This window comes from Schistocerca americana, chromosome 1 (genome assembly GCF_021461395.2).
Source record: "Schistocerca americana isolate TAMUIC-IGC-003095 chromosome 1, iqSchAmer2.1, whole genome shotgun sequence".
Lineage (NCBI taxonomy): Eukaryota > Metazoa > Arthropoda > Insecta > Orthoptera > Acrididae > Schistocerca > Schistocerca americana.
This window is the reverse complement of record NC_060119.1, coordinates 835,515,317-835,530,637: the sequence shown is the minus strand read 5'-3', so window position 1 is coordinate 835,530,637 and position 15,321 is coordinate 835,515,317. Positions and strand designations below refer to the sequence as shown.

General features: G+C 47.0%; 1 protein-coding gene across 1 annotated transcript in view; it reads left to right on the top strand.

Moving 5' to 3' along the window:
• Window positions 1-15,321, top strand: part of LOC124613151 (protein argonaute-2) — a 222,587-nt gene that overhangs the window by 138,255 nt on the left and 69,011 nt on the right. Inside the window, exons 10-11 of the mRNA XM_047141779.1 lie at window positions 14,674-14,807; window positions 14,887-14,957. Of these exons, the coding sequence (XP_046997735.1) occupies window positions 14,674-14,807; window positions 14,887-14,957 (205 nt within the window). The remainder of the gene's footprint in view (window positions 1-14,673; window positions 14,808-14,886; window positions 14,958-15,321) is intronic.

The window sequence follows — 15,321 nt, the reverse complement described above, 5'->3', positions numbered from 1 at the left end:
GTATAATGTCACTCGATGCTCTGTCCCTACCACCCGTCCTAAACATCTGAGTGTCCCAGTCTATATCTGGTAAATTGAAATCTCCACCTAAGATTATAACATGCTGAGAAAATTTATGTGAAATGTATTCCAAATTTTCTCTCAGTTGTTCTGCCACTAATGCTGCTGAGTCGGGAGGTCGGTAAAAGGAGCCAATTATTAACCTAGTTCGGTTGTTGAGTGTAACCTCCACCCATAATAATTCACAGGAACTATCCACTTCTACTTCACTACAGGATAAACTACTACTAACAGCGACGAACACTCCACCACCGGTTGCATGCAATCTATCCTTTCTAAACACCGTCTGTACCTTTGTAAAAATTTCGGCAGAATTTATCTCTGGCTTAAGCCAGCTTTCTGTACCTATAACGATTTCAGCTTCTTCCCCTCTCCCCTCCCCTTATCACCCATCCCTTCACCCCATACCCTCGCCGCTCCCCTACTCGACCCTTCCACCTCCCCTCGCTCCTCCACTCCTCTCCCCTCACCCCTCCCCTCCCCTCCTCTGCCCACGCCCCTTCCCCTACCCTCGCTCCTCACCTTCCCCTTCCCCGCCCTTACCCACGCCCCCTCCCCTACCCTCGCTCATCACCTTCTCCCTCGCCACCCTTACCCACGCCCCCTCCTTACCCCTCCCCTCCTTTACCCCTCCCCTCCCTTCGCCCCTTCCCTACCCCCACCCCTAACCTCACCTCACCCCTAACCTCCCCTCGACCCTTCGCTCCCCCCGCCCCTCCACTCTCCTCACCCCTCTCCGCACCTAACCCCTCCCCTCCCCCACCTCGCCCCTCCCCTCTCCTCACCCCTCTCCGCACCTAACCCCTCCCCTCCCCCACCTCGCCCCTCCCCTCGCCCCCCACCTTCCCTCGCCCCCCACCTTCCCTCGCCCCCCACCTTCCCTCGCCCCCCACCTCCCCTCGCCCCCCACCACCCCTCGCCCCCCACCTCCCCTCGCCCCCCACCTCCCCTCGCCCCCCACCTCCCCTCGCCCCCCACCTCCCCTCGCCCCCCACCTCCCCTCGCCCCCCACCTCCCCTCGCCCCCCACCTCCCCTCGCCCCCCACCTCCCCTCGACCCCCACCTCCCCTCGCCCCCCACCTCCCCTCGACCCCCACCTCCCCTCGACCCCCACCTCCCCTCGCCCCCCACCTCCCCTCGCCCCCCACCTCCCCTCGCCCCCACCGCCCCGCTCCCCGCGCTCCCCACCGCCCCGCTCCCCGCGCTCCCCACCGCCCCGCTCCCCGCGCTCCCCACCGCCCCGCTCCCCGCGCTCCCCACCTCCCTGCGCTCCCCACCTCCCCGCGCTCCCCACCTCCTCGCGCACTCCACCTCCCCTCGCACCCCACCTCCCCTCGCACCCCACCTCCCCTCGCACCCCACCTCCCCTCGCCCCCCACCTCCCCTCGCCCCCCACCTCCCCTCGCACCCCACCTCCCGTCGCCCCCCTCCTCCCCTCGCCACCCACCTCCGCTTGCACCCCACCTCCCCTCGCCCCCCACCTCCCCTCGCCCCCCACCTCCCCTCGCCCCCCACCTCCCCTGGCCCCCCACCTCCCCTCGCCCCCCACCTCCCCTCGCCCCCCACCTCCCCTCGCCCCCCACCTCCCCTCGACCCCCACCTCCCCTCGCCCCCCACCTCCCCTCGCCCCCCACCTCCCCTCGCCCCCACCGCCCCGCTCTCCGCGCTCCCCACCGCCCCGCTCCCCCGCGCTCCCCACCGCCCCGCTCCCCGCGCTCCCCACCGCCCCGCTCCCCGCGCTCCCCACCGCCCCGCTCCCCGCGCTCCCCACCTCCCTGCGCTCCCCACCTCCCCGCGCTCCCCCACCTCCTCGCGCACTCCACCTCCCCTCGCACCCCACCTCCCCTCGCACCCCACCTCCCCTCGCACCCCACCTCCCCTCGCACCCCACCTCCCCTCGCACCCCACCTCCCGTCGCCCCCCTCCTCCCCTCGCCACCCACCTCCGCTTGCACCCCACCTCCCCACGCCCCCCACCACCCTTCGTCCCTCCTACCATACCCTCGCTCCTCCCCTCCCCCCTACCATACCGTCTCTCCTCCGCTCTCCCCTTGAATCCCCACGCCCCTCCCCTCACCTCGCCCCTCCCCTCCCCTCACCTCGCCCCTCCCCTCACCTTGCCCCTCCCCTCACCTCGCCCCTCCCCTCACCTTGCCCCACCCCTCACCTCGCCCAACCCCTCCCCCTCGAATCCCCTCGCCCCTTTCCTCACCTCGCCCCACCCCACACCTCGCCCCACCCCATATTTCGCCCCACCCCTCCCCCCTCCCGTCACCTTTCCCCACCCCTCCCCTCACCTTGTCCCACCCCTCCTCTCTCACCTCTGCTTCCCTCCCCTCTCTCCTCTGCTTCCGTCCCCTCTCTCCTCTGCTTCCGTCCCCTCTCTCCTCTGCTTCCGTCCCCTCTCTCCTCTGCTTCCGTCCCCTCCCTCGCTCCTCTGCTTCCCTCCCCTCCCTCGCTCCTCTGCTTCCCTCCCCTCCCTCGCTCCTCTGCTTCCCTCCCCTCCCTCGCTCCTCTGCTTCCCTCCCCTCCCTCGCTCCTCTGCTTCCCTCCCCTCCCTCGCTCCTCTGCTTCCCTCCCCTCCCTCGCTCCTCTGCTTCCCTCCCCTCCCTCGCTCCTCTGCTTCCCTCCTTTCCCTCGCTCCTCTGCTTCCCTCCCCTCCCTCGCTCCTCTGCTTCCCTCCCCTCCCTCGCTCCTCCCCTCCCTCGCTCCTCCCCTCCCTCGCTCCTCCCCTCCCTCGCTACTCCCCTCCCTCGCTACTCCCCTCTCCTCCCTTCCTCCCCGCCCTCGCTCCTCCCCGCCCTATCCCCTCCCCTCCCCTCCCCTCCCATCCCCTCTACCATCCCATCCCATCCCCTCCCCGCCTCCCCTCCTCACGACCATCCCATCCCCTTCCCCCTTCCCTTCCCCTCGACCATCCCATCCCCTTCCCCCTCTCCCTTCCCCCTCTCCCTTCCCCTCGACCATCCCATCCCCTTCCCCTTCTCCCATCCCATCCCCTCGACCCTCCCCTCTGCCCTCCCATCCCCTTTCCCCTCCCCTCCCGCCCACCCGTCCCCTTGCCCCTCCCCTCCATCTGTCCCCTTGCCCCTCCCCTGCCGCCCACCCGTCCCCTTGCCCCTCCCCTCCCGCCCTCCCCTCGCCTTTCCCCTTTCCCCTCCCCATTTCCTTGCCCCTCCCCTTCTGCCCTCCCCATCTCCTTGCCCCTCCCCTTCTGCCCTCCCCATCTCCTTGCCCCTCCCCTTCTGCCCTCCCCATCTCCTTGCCCCTCACCTTCTGCCCTCTCCTCGCCCCTACCCTCCCCTTCTCTTGCCCCTCCCTTTCTCTCACCCCTTCCCTCTTAGCCTCTCCCTTCCTGTCGACCCTCCCCTCCTGGCCGCTCCCCTCCTGGCCGCTCCCCTCCTGGCCCCTCCCCTCCTGGCCCCTCCCCTCCTGGCCGCTCCCCTATTGGCCGCTCCCCTCGTGGGCCCTCCCATCGTGGCCCCCTCGCCTCCCCTCACCTTCTCTAGCCCCCTCACCTCCTCTAGACCCCTCCCCTGCCTTCCTCTCCCTCCCACCCCTTTACTCCTCTCGCCCACTTCCTTGCTCTCCTCTCGCCCACTTCCTTGCTCTCCTCTCGCCCACTTCCTTGCTCTCCTCTCGCCCACTTCCTTGCTCTCCTCTCGCCCACTTCCTTGCTCTCCTCTCGCCCACTTCCTTGCTCTCCTCTCGCCCACTTCCTTGCTCTCCTCTCGCCCACTTCCTTGCTCTCCTCTCGCCCACTTCCTTGCTCTCCTCTCGCCCACTTCCTTCCTCTCTCCTGCTTTCTTCCATCTGTTCATCTCCCCTCTGACACCCTCAGCGCACTCATCACCACACCTCTGTTATTCATCGTATTTCGTTTCCCCTCCCCCGTATCATCCTATTTCATTTCCTATTCCCTACTTCGCCCCTAACCCTTCATTCTTCATCTCCCCTTATTCACTTTCTCACTCCTTCTTAACCTTAACCTTAACCTTACCCTTACCCTTACCCTTACCCTTGTTCAACCACTAACTTCCACTCCTCTCCCCACACTCACGTTCACTCTCTTCATCCCTCCCCTTCCCCCCTGCACACTACCTCATCTCCCCTCACTCACCACCTCAACTTCCTCCCCCCTCATTCACCACCTCATGCTTACATCTCTCTGCTCATCCAATCCCTCTTTGTTCCTTCCAATACTTCATTCTCACACTTTCTCTCACGCCCCCCCCCCTCTCATGCCCCCCCTCTCATGCCTCCCTCTCTCCTGACAGCCCTTCCCGTATTACTCACTCACCTCTGCCACCTCGGCCTTCCTCGTTCCTCTCTGCTGCCGTGCCCCTGGCCCTCTGCCACCACCCCCGCCCTCTCTGCCACTGCCCCCACCTTTCATGCAGTGTTTGAATCCTTAGTTTATAACAACAAAGTAGTCCTAACTGTTTATTGATTACATGTATATGCAAGTACTCATAGTTTCTTAATTTGGTAGTTTTTGTCACTATGAAGTTATCCATGTAAATTAAATGTCTTCTGTAATTTAATGTAGCAGTTCATTAAATTGTTCCACTGGTTTGCAAAAGTTTGCTGAATTTTGGTTTAAGGCATGAAAAAGTCAAAAAGTGAGTAAGATGATCTTGAAATGGCCTCTTTCCGTTTAAAGTGGTGGGAGAGAAAAATGACACTCATCCTCCCCTTATTTCATGGTTAAATTAGTAACAAAATCTGCTTGGGTCAAACTGTGCTCTTGTTCATTTCTCTACTTGAAATTGTGGAATATTGATGGGTAAAATTAGACAAGTATATGCCCAATGAGGTTGTGATTGAGAATTTAAGAAGTTGCTGTGCAACTAGATAGATCATAACCACAGATAATGTAGCCAGTTTTGTAGCAGCAGTTTATTGTAAGTTGGAGGAACAACTAAGCATTTAAAGTAATTGGAAAAAGGTGCTGGTAATACTTGAATTCATGAAAGTCGCTGGAGAGATTCACATAACTTTAGGTTTGTATTGCTGACAGGAGTATAATCTGGAATTAGAGAATAGTTCAATTTATCTGTATTACCTTGGATGTTGTTGAGGTCTGCAAAAGTCTTAAGAAATTCTCAAAACTGAATATATAGCTATGCTTCAGTTACTATTATGGGAACAAATAAAGTTATTGAAGTTAAAAATTGTAAAATATGGAATACTTTTTTATGCCTATCGGTACCTTTTTGGAGACCTGAAATCTGCTCTAGAAGAATCAACTTCGATAGTGCATCTTTTGAACTCAGCTAGCATTTGAATAAAATCCCTTTGGATATTAAGCTGTGTCATAATAAAACACTAAAACCAACTATGAAACAGATGTTTTTACTGTCTTTCCAACATAAATGTTCATGATAAAGTCGCCCTGAAGTGATGCAGTGGAAGATTGTTGAAACATCAGTTTTGGCGTTGTCTTTAATGTTTCGTAATGATAAGCCTAGTACTCAAAAGGATTTTATTCAAAGAACATTAATCATGAAAGCCTATACATTTTCATCTGTTTGCACTGTTCATCCATGAAGTTAATGTAAACTCTTATGCTGTTATTTTAAGATATTTGACCGTGGCCCTAATGGGTGGCTGTTGGAGACTTCAGCCATGATCACACAGAAAAACTAAACTGGAACCTAATTGCACTTGGTGTAACTGTAATCATTTGCAACAGACTTAACAATAAGAATTGGTCACGTTCTTGTGAAACAAAAGGTGACATCTTTTCTTAATTTGTTTATCATCAAACAATGGAAAACATGCGTAATTGTATCACAGTCACTGTTTTGAAGATATTGACCAATTGTGAAGTTTCGGCGATTCGAGATTATTATTCAGTGAATTGTTTCCTTCAGTGCACTTTATAATTCTCTTTATGTATTTTTGGCTTGCAACTCTTGCATTACATGTTCATTCAACTGAGTCTGCCCCACTACTGTATTCATGGGCTTGCTACTAACTCACATTGTAGTTGCGACATAACAATGGCCTGTCTACCAGAAAAGTGAGGAAACTAAAAAGTTGTAGAAGCTGAGGCTCGCCAGCTAACACTTGCAGATTGGTAGTTTGCGGCAAGGATGTCAGTCATGGTATTGTTATAACTGGAAGGCTTTAAGTATTGGCAACCACGATGTTGTTATGTTCCTACATGTGCAGAAGCTATTCTGTATAGTTCAGCAGCTTGCAAAGGGAACAAAATGTGAGTCTATTGAGTATTGGGCAAGCGTTGTATTTGCATGTTAGACCAGTTTTATCACTGGATTAAATACTTTCTAGCACCTAGAATTCAGCATGAAACATCCTGGTAGATTACGATTTGTGTGCAGGGTTGGGACTGTCAGAAGTATGAGTGTGAAGCCTGCTTGTACATTGTTTGTCCAGGTTAACTCAGTTGGGGAGAGTATTGCCTAAAAAATATAAGTGTTTTTATTTTATTTTATTATTATTAATTTTTTTATTTTTTTTAAAGCTCTTGTCCCAGTTATACACACGATTTAAATCTGCCATGAAGTTTCAAAACATTGTACACTCTTCTGCAGAGTAGAAGATTCATTCTGTAATTCAGTATGGCGTATTTTAACAGGGAGGATTTATCAGATAACAGATGTGTGTGTGCCCACAATATTAACAGTTTTACTTGGTATTATGTGTTGCAAAATAGAGTTCCTGAAGCGGGTCAGCAGCCTTTTCAGTAGTGGAGAGAGGCAACTGCTGAACTGTAGATTGATCTGGCCTTGTAATATTAAACCATAATGCCTTTGCCATGTTAATATCCCAAAGGCCAAAAGCAAGGGAAAATATAGACATTATATTTCCCAAGCACATGTAGGTCTACTGTACGGTTTAATATTGATGGTTTCCTCTTGGATAAAATATTCTGCAGATAAAATAGTTCACCATAAAGATCTCTTGGTGGGTGACATCTCAGGAGAAAGTTCTCAGGAAAAACAAAACTGTAACTCTATGGATCATTGTCTACTGCAGGCTCGTCCAAACTGCGCCCCTGGGGTGCCAGCGCCCGCGATCGCCCGCGGCCAGCGCCCCGGGCGAATTCGTATGTTGTTCCAGTGGCAGAGCCATATCACTTAGCTGGCCGTGCAGACCGCCCGACTGCCAGCCGCGCCTCGCAATGCCGCTGTACGCGCGCTTCGTTAAGGTCGACAGACCACCGCGCCAACAGCATTCAAAAGCGACACAAAGCCATTAGTCAACAGACGTAAGGCTACAGTGGATTGAGATGGATGGTAAACAGCAGCAGACAAAAAGAAAGAGGAGTGGCACGCCCGCACTATTTAAACCAGAGTGGGAAATTAATTTCCTTTGTACTGCTGTCGAAAATCATGCCAAATGTTTAGTATGTCATCGGAACCTCATGTATTTAAAAAAGTACTCGATTGAATGGCATTTTAATACCTGTCACAAATATCAGTTCGAAAATTGTCGCAAGAGGAACACCAGTCAACACCTGAAGAAGTGAAAGAAAATTTCAAGCAGCATTACAGTGAAGTAAGCGTTTCCTATCGTATGACTCTTTATTATTTATTATATTTTACAATCTGATATGTCACTTAGCAATGTGCCAGTTATCGAATATCAGATTTCAGCAACAAGGAACATTTCTTTTCGGTTAATTTTTATAATTGGGCTGCATTAAATCGCATCCACAGACATAAGAAAAAGTTTCATGTGCGTCAATTTTTGCCACTTTCTGAAAACCTGTCACAAACGCTCTCTCGGTCAGCAAAGTGTCATTAATAGCCATTCTTTGTTTTTGTATATTTGTGGGAATGTCGTCAAGGACTGCCTGGTCGACTCGGCGGCTTGTATTTGTCCTGCAGACCTCATGGAAAAATTTGAAGAAATAGCTTACCGAGTCGAAGATGTGGCCTTAGATATGGAACAGCAATTAATGGAGAGAGCAGCAAACTTCATTTCATTTTCTATCGCTCTTGATGAGTCGTTGACGTTGCGCACATATCTCAGCTTGTTATATTCATTCGAGGTGTGTCAGAAGAATTTCTCGACCTTATACCATTAAAAGACACAACCACGGATTTGGATATTTTTCTAGCCATGGAAAACGTGTTAGAGTCAATGGCTTTAAAATGGTAACACCTGACCAGTGAAACAACGGATGGAGCCCCTGCGCTGCGAGGGATACGCACTGGATTCCTGGGTTACGTCAGGTCAAAAATGGCTGAAGTCCGACGTTCCTTATTCGCGGCAGTCTATTGTCTGATGCACCAGGAGACACTTTGTGTGAAGATTGTCAACATAAAAAATGTTATGGACACAGTTCTTCGAACGGTTAATTATCTTCGATCGCATGGACTCACACATTGCCAATTTAAAGAATTTCTGGCTGATATCGAAGCGGAATACCCGGACATCCCCTACCACACCGAAGTACGATGGCTAAGCACAGGAAAGGTGCTTCATCGGTTTTTCTCCTTGAGGGGTGAAATAAATACCTTTTTGGAAATGAAAGGATGTCCAGAAGGATTACTTCGTGATCCTAAGTGGGTGGCAAATATTGCATTTTTGAGTGACCTTACTGGCCATTTAAATACTTTGTGGGACAAACAGTTGCGCGAGAAGAATTGTGGACACTTTCTGCACTAGACAGTGTTAAAGAAGATGTGGATTTTTTCAGATCATTTGCGAATTACAAGAACAGTTTGAAAACAGATTTTTGGAGATAAGTGAGCTTCAACCGGCCTTAGATATATTTATTCACCCGTTTTCCCCTCGGGCAGAGGACGTCTCACAAGTGTTCCAACTAGAGCTGATTGACCTGCAGTGCGATTACCGCCTGATGGACCACTTTATTATGTGGAAAACTTTGGATGACTTTTACAGCTGTCTTCCACGAGAGAAATATCCACTTTTGCACAAGCACGCGGCCATAGTTCTCTCAATGTTTGGTTCCACGTATATTTGTGAGCGCTTTTTCTCTCTTTTAAAACTTGCTAAAACTAAGAAAAGTTCTAAAAATTTGACTAGTAGTCTCTCGGAATATTGTACCAAACCTAGACCAAATCGATTCCGCGAAAAAGAAATACATGTAAAATGTTAAGAATTAAAGAGCTTTATAACCTTAATTCTATTTTAATAAGTTTTCAAACTTGGTCAGTTAAAATTATTACGTACAAAACAGCAAACTAAAGATCCGATTTCTAAACTCTGAAAAGGGATACAAAAAGCTGTAGCACGAAGTATAACAAAAAATATTTGCTTGTAACTACTAACCGTAAGAATGAGACTCTATATCCCTTACATGAAATTATTTCTAAAATAGAAAAATTTGTTTGTTTGATCTGACCGCGGGACAGTCCAGTGCACACCAGTGCTGTTCGCTCTCACTCGTTCTGCAGCGCTCTCTCTCTCTCTCTCTCTCTCTCTCTCTCTCTCTCTCTCTCTCTCTCTCTCTCTCTCTCACTCGCTCGCACCTATGCCGACACTAGACACACACGGTCGCTGACGGGGCACAATTCTTGGATGAGCCTGGTCTACTGTATTAGATTCCTTAATTGGATTAGTAAATTAAACAATTTAAAAAGAGAAATAGTTAGGATGAAGTTTGATTTAGTGCTAGTTTCTGAAGTTTTCTGGCAGGAAGAATAGTACTTCTGCTGAGGTTAGTATAAGGACATCAAAACAAAATAAAATAGAAGTGATACAGGAGTAGTTCTAACAACAAATCAGAATGTGGGGGAGCTAATATGTACTTGCTTTCCTGCACTGCAAGAACAGGTTACAACACTTCCTCAATCCCTCCTCAATCTCTGCTTTCTTTTCATGTCCTTCTGTAACGAATTAGTTCCGGGCTGTGACCATCAGTGTGGACTGGTCACTACTGCGAGTGACAGCATCTGTTTCCTGGTGTCCAGGGGACGGGAATTGTCACGCCGGTGGTAAAGTGTTTGGTCTCTGTATAAACCAGCTAACAGGTGGTCACCTGACCTGACCAGGTGGTTTACAAAGACAGCTGTTTCCCACAGGATGGCTAGGTTTCCTAGTACCTTTTGGGAGTAAGCTACTGAAAGTGGCAGCATGCAGAAATACTTTACAGTATTACTATGAGTGCTAGCAGAAAATGGCCAACTGGAGTGCCTACTTTCTACTCTGAAAGCTACTTGGCTGAATCGCCTCCACAAGAAACGAATGATGTGGAGCAGCTTGCAAAATGAAGGAGGGAGTTGGGAGGCAATCCTGGTGGGATGCAGGTGGTGAATTTTAAGTCATCTGGGGCAAAGTTGGTCTGGCAGTATGTATTATGGAAGTCTGTATTCAGGAACAGCAAAGCTGTTCTCTCAGTGTGAAAGTTCATAAAGTGTTCAGTAGCGCGTTTGCTGGCACAGGAAAGGTCTTAGTCATTGCATGTTTTCAATATGGATGTTGTCACTGTTTAGTGAACATCCACTTTGAACTTATCCATGTCCCATCCCTTAAATCACATCTTTCTGCAATTTCTTCAGTTTTAATCTGCAGTTTATAAACAATAAATTATAGACAGCATTCAAATCTGCCCCTGGAAATGGTTAAGTTTTAAATTTGGTTTTGAAACCTTATATAAGTGAAAGAGACCTGCAAACCACGTAAGGTTTTAGATGGTCAGACCCTTTATGATTCTTTAATTCCATTAACAATCTGAACAATTTCTTTTACGTCATCACACATTCTTTTAAATTCTACAACTGCAGAGATACCAGGCATATGAACTTTTACTACTGTGGTGTGTATCATATTAAAGATTGTGTCTATTTTTACTATGATAATGTGTTTACTGTGCTGTACATATTAGCTGGTTTATACAGAGACCAAACACTTTACCACCGGCGTGACAATTCCCGTCCCCTGGACGCCAGGAAACAGATGCTGTCACTTGCAGTAGTGACCGGTCCACACTGATGGTCACAGCCCGGAAATAATTCGTTACAGAAGGACATGAAAAGAAAGCAGAGATTGAGGAGGGATTGAGGAAGTGTTGTAACCTGTTCTTGCAGTGCAGGAAAGCAAGTACATATTAGCTCCCCCACATTCTGATTTGTTGTTAGAACTACTCCTGTATCACTTCTATTTTATTTTGTTTTGATGTCCTTATACTAACCTCAGCAGAAGTACTATTCTTCCTGCCAGAAAACTTCAGAAACTAGCACTAAATCAAACTTCATCCTAACTATTTCTCTTTTTAAATTGTTTAATTTACTAATCCAATTAAGGAATCTAATACAGTAGACCAGGTTCATCCAAGAATTGTGCCCCATCAGCGACCGTGTGTGTCTAGTGTCGGCATAGGTGCGAGCGAGTGAGAGAGAGAGAGAGAGAGAGAGAGAGAGAGAGAGAGAGAGAGAGAGAGAGAGTGCTGCAGAACGAGTGAGAGCGAACAGCACTGGTGTGCACTGGACTGTCTCGCGGTCAGATCAAACAAACAAATGTTTCTATTTTAGAAATAATTTTATGTAAGGGATATAGAGTCTCATTCTTACGGTTAGTAGTTACAAGTAACTATTTTTTGTTATACTTCGTGCTACAGCTTTTTGTATCCCTTTTCAGAGTTTAGAAATCGGATCTTTAGTTTGCTGTTTTGTACGTAATGATTTTAACTGACCAAGTTTGAAAACTTATTAAAATAGAATTAAGGTTATAAAGCTCTTTAATTCTTAACATTTTACATGTATTTCTTTTTCGAGGAATCGATTTGGTCTAGGTTTGGTACAATATTCCGAGAGACTGCTAGTCAAATTTTTAGAACTTTTCTTAGTTTTAGCAAGTTTTAAAAGAGAGAAAAAGCGCTCACAAATATACGTGGAACCAAACATTGAGAGAACTATGGCCGCGTGCTTGTGCAAAAGTGGATATTTCTCTCGTGGAAGACAGCTGTAAAAGTCATCCAAAGTTTTCCACATAATAAAGTGGTCCATCAGGCGGTAATCGCACTGCAGGTCAATCGGCTCTAGTTGGAACACTTGTGAGACGTCCTCTGCCCGAGGGGAAAACGGGTGAATAAATATATCTAAGGCCGGTTGAAGCTCACTTATCTCCAAAAATCTGTTTTCAAACTGTTCTTGTAATTCGCAAATGATCTGAACATAATCTGAAAAAATCCACATCTTCTTTAACACTGTCTAGTGCAGAAAGTGTCCACAATTCTTCTCGCGCAACTGTTTGTCCCACAAAGTATTTAAATGGCCAGTAAGGTCACTCAAAAATGCAATATGGTCACAGCCCGGAAATAATTCGTTACAGAAGGACATGAAAAGAGAGCAGAGATTGAGGAGGGATTGAGGAAGTGTTGTAACCTGTTCTTGCAGTGCAGGGAAGCAAGTATGAATTTAGAAGACAATTTGAAAGTTACACAGTTTTGTAGATGCTGGAAAGCGTGTTGAGAGGTGTTGGTTAAGAAATTTAATTTATGATATTATTTTCTGATTTTGCAGCCTTGAACGCGTTTTTTTCTTTTTATTTTTTTAAACCATAGAAGGATGTATTTTCCAACTTGTGTTCCATTTTGTTATAATACTCTGTTTTGAATGGTAACTGCTGTTAACAAATCTTGTGTAATAACAGTGTACTCCATTATATTATTTTATTTAATAACACTTGACAGTTGTATTTTATTTATTTCCACCAACATTATAGATGTTGCCTGTGAAGTTATGTCATTTTAGCCATTAGTTGTGTAGTGTTACTATATGTTTCCAAAGAGTTTTGAAGATTAAGTATTACATGGTATAATATTCATATACCTGTTAAGAACTGTGTTTAAGCCCAGTATACGAGCGTCACTCCAATAGAAATGCACACTATTTTTGTAAAAATACAGTTTTGATTCTGCATGTGTGAAAGTTTTACTGTGTGTAGATACATCCTTCCCGCTTGTTTTCAAACTTAGTTCAACCTGTTCCTGTGAATGGTGCCGTCACAGCATGTCTTCAAGATGGCTGCTACACTTGATGTTCATCAGAAGCAATGTGCTGTCATAGAATTCCTGTGCTGTGAAAACGAGACAGTGAGAAACATCCACAAGAGGCTGAAAAAGGTGTATGGAGATGCTGCTGTCGATTGCACTACAGTTAGTCGGTGGGCAAGCAGGTTACACGATGAAAGCGGGCACGGCAATATTGAGGATTATCCTCGCAGCGGCAGGCCTCGTACTACACGCACTCCAGACAATGTGCAGAGAATTAACAAATTGGTGACTGCTGACAGACACATCACAGTAAATGAATTGTCACGCTATGTTGGGATAGGGGAAGGAAGTGTTTGCAGAATACTGAAAGTGTTGGCGTTAAAAAAGGTTTGTGCCGGATGGGTTACCAGGATGTTGACAGTGGCTCACAAAGAAACAAGAAAAACAGTATGCAGCGAACTTTTGGAACAGTATGAGAATGGTGGAGATGAATTTCTTGGAAGAATTGTGTCAGGTGATGAAACATGGCTCCATCATGTTTCACTAGAAATGAAGAGGCATCATACAAATTCACCCAAGAAAAAAAAAAATTCAAAGCCACACCTTCTGGTGGAAAAGTTATGGCTACGGTGTTTTTCGATTCCGAAGGACTCTTGCTTGTGGAAATCATGCCAAGTGGAACTACCATAAATTCTGATGCATATGTGAAGACACTGGAGAAACTTCAAGCTTGATTGAGTTGTGTTCGGCCACGTCGGCAAAAGCAGGATGTTTTGCTGTTGCAGTGCACTGCCACATGTCAGTCAAAAAACAATGGAAGCGATCACTAAACTCGGATCGACAACACTGAAACACCTGCTGTACAGTCGTGACCTGGCTCCATGTGACCGTCATCTCTTTGGGAAACTGAAAGATTCTCTTTGTGGAACAAGGTTTGAAGATGATGACTCCCTTGTGCACGCTGCCAAACAGCGGCTCCCAACAGGTTGGTCCAGAATTTTACTGTGCAGGTATACAGGTGCTGATTCCAAGGTGGCATAAGGCAGTTGAGAGGGATGGAAATTATGTGGAGAAATGAAAATATTGTTCCTAAAGGATGTATCTACACACTCTAAAACTTTCAAACATGTAGAATAGAAGATGGATTTAAAAAAAAAATAGTGTGCATTTCTTTTCGAGTGACCCTCGTATGTTGCTATGCTGTGCCATCCTGTTCTACCTACTTCTTTCCAAGCTTTCTGCAAATATTTATTATTGAAAACATATTAACACTTCACTGGTCGATTTTCAGTATACTATTGACTGGTTATCCTTCAATAAGTACCTAAGGTCTCACTCCTTGTGTTCTTGATCATCTCTAACGATTCCTTCATAACCAGGCTTGTAACTCTCACCTTTATATCAGTTCACACACAGGTTGTTTTGCATATTCAACAAAAAAATTATAATTAATTGTTTTTGACCTATTCTTATGTTGTGTATGTGCCAGGTTCATTGGTGGTATTAGTTTAGAAAACCATTTTGTGTATTTGCCAACATTAGAGAGAGGGATAGTATTCCATATCTTTGCTGTCATTGCCAACCTATATTAAATTCGATTTGGTCCTTGTTCACAAGTCTTATGTTTTCACCCCTAGCCTGAAATTGAATAGCTCTGTTATTTATATTTATTTGTTTTAGACAAAGCAACAAGCAATGCCCAATCAAGGTGTGTGGGACATGCGAGGCAAGCAATTCTTTACTGGTGTTGAAATAAGAGTCTGGGCAATAGCTTGCTTTGCTCCCCAGAGAACAGTGAGAGAGGATGCATTGAGGTAAGCTATAGCAGTTTTGAAGAAAATATTGTCCCTGCGTTCTGCATTTGTTAATTCATTTTGATGTTTTTCTTTACAGGAATTTTACGCAGCAACTTCAAAAAATAAGCAATGATGCAGGGATGCCAATAATTGGACAACCTTGTTTCTGTAAGCATTTTTACGTATTGAATATATTTATTGATGCCTACTATTCTCGTTGGTATTGAAGTATTTTAGTGATATCAAATTAATATTTATTATAGCAGAGCCAAAGAAAAACAGTGAAGGATGAAATTGAGTTTCCAGGTAGAATTGGTGATGGAAGTAATGATATTGAAATCATTAGCCACCACATTCATTGACTGCTTCGAGACAATGGTAGCAAATATTGCAATTGCTGATGATTAACTTGATGCAGAAACATTCAGTTGCAAAAGATGGAATTTTTTGTTATCTATATGATAAACCATAATTAATATATACTGTTGGGAAAAATCCATCCTTCTCAAGGACTGTTCAGTAGCACCAGGGT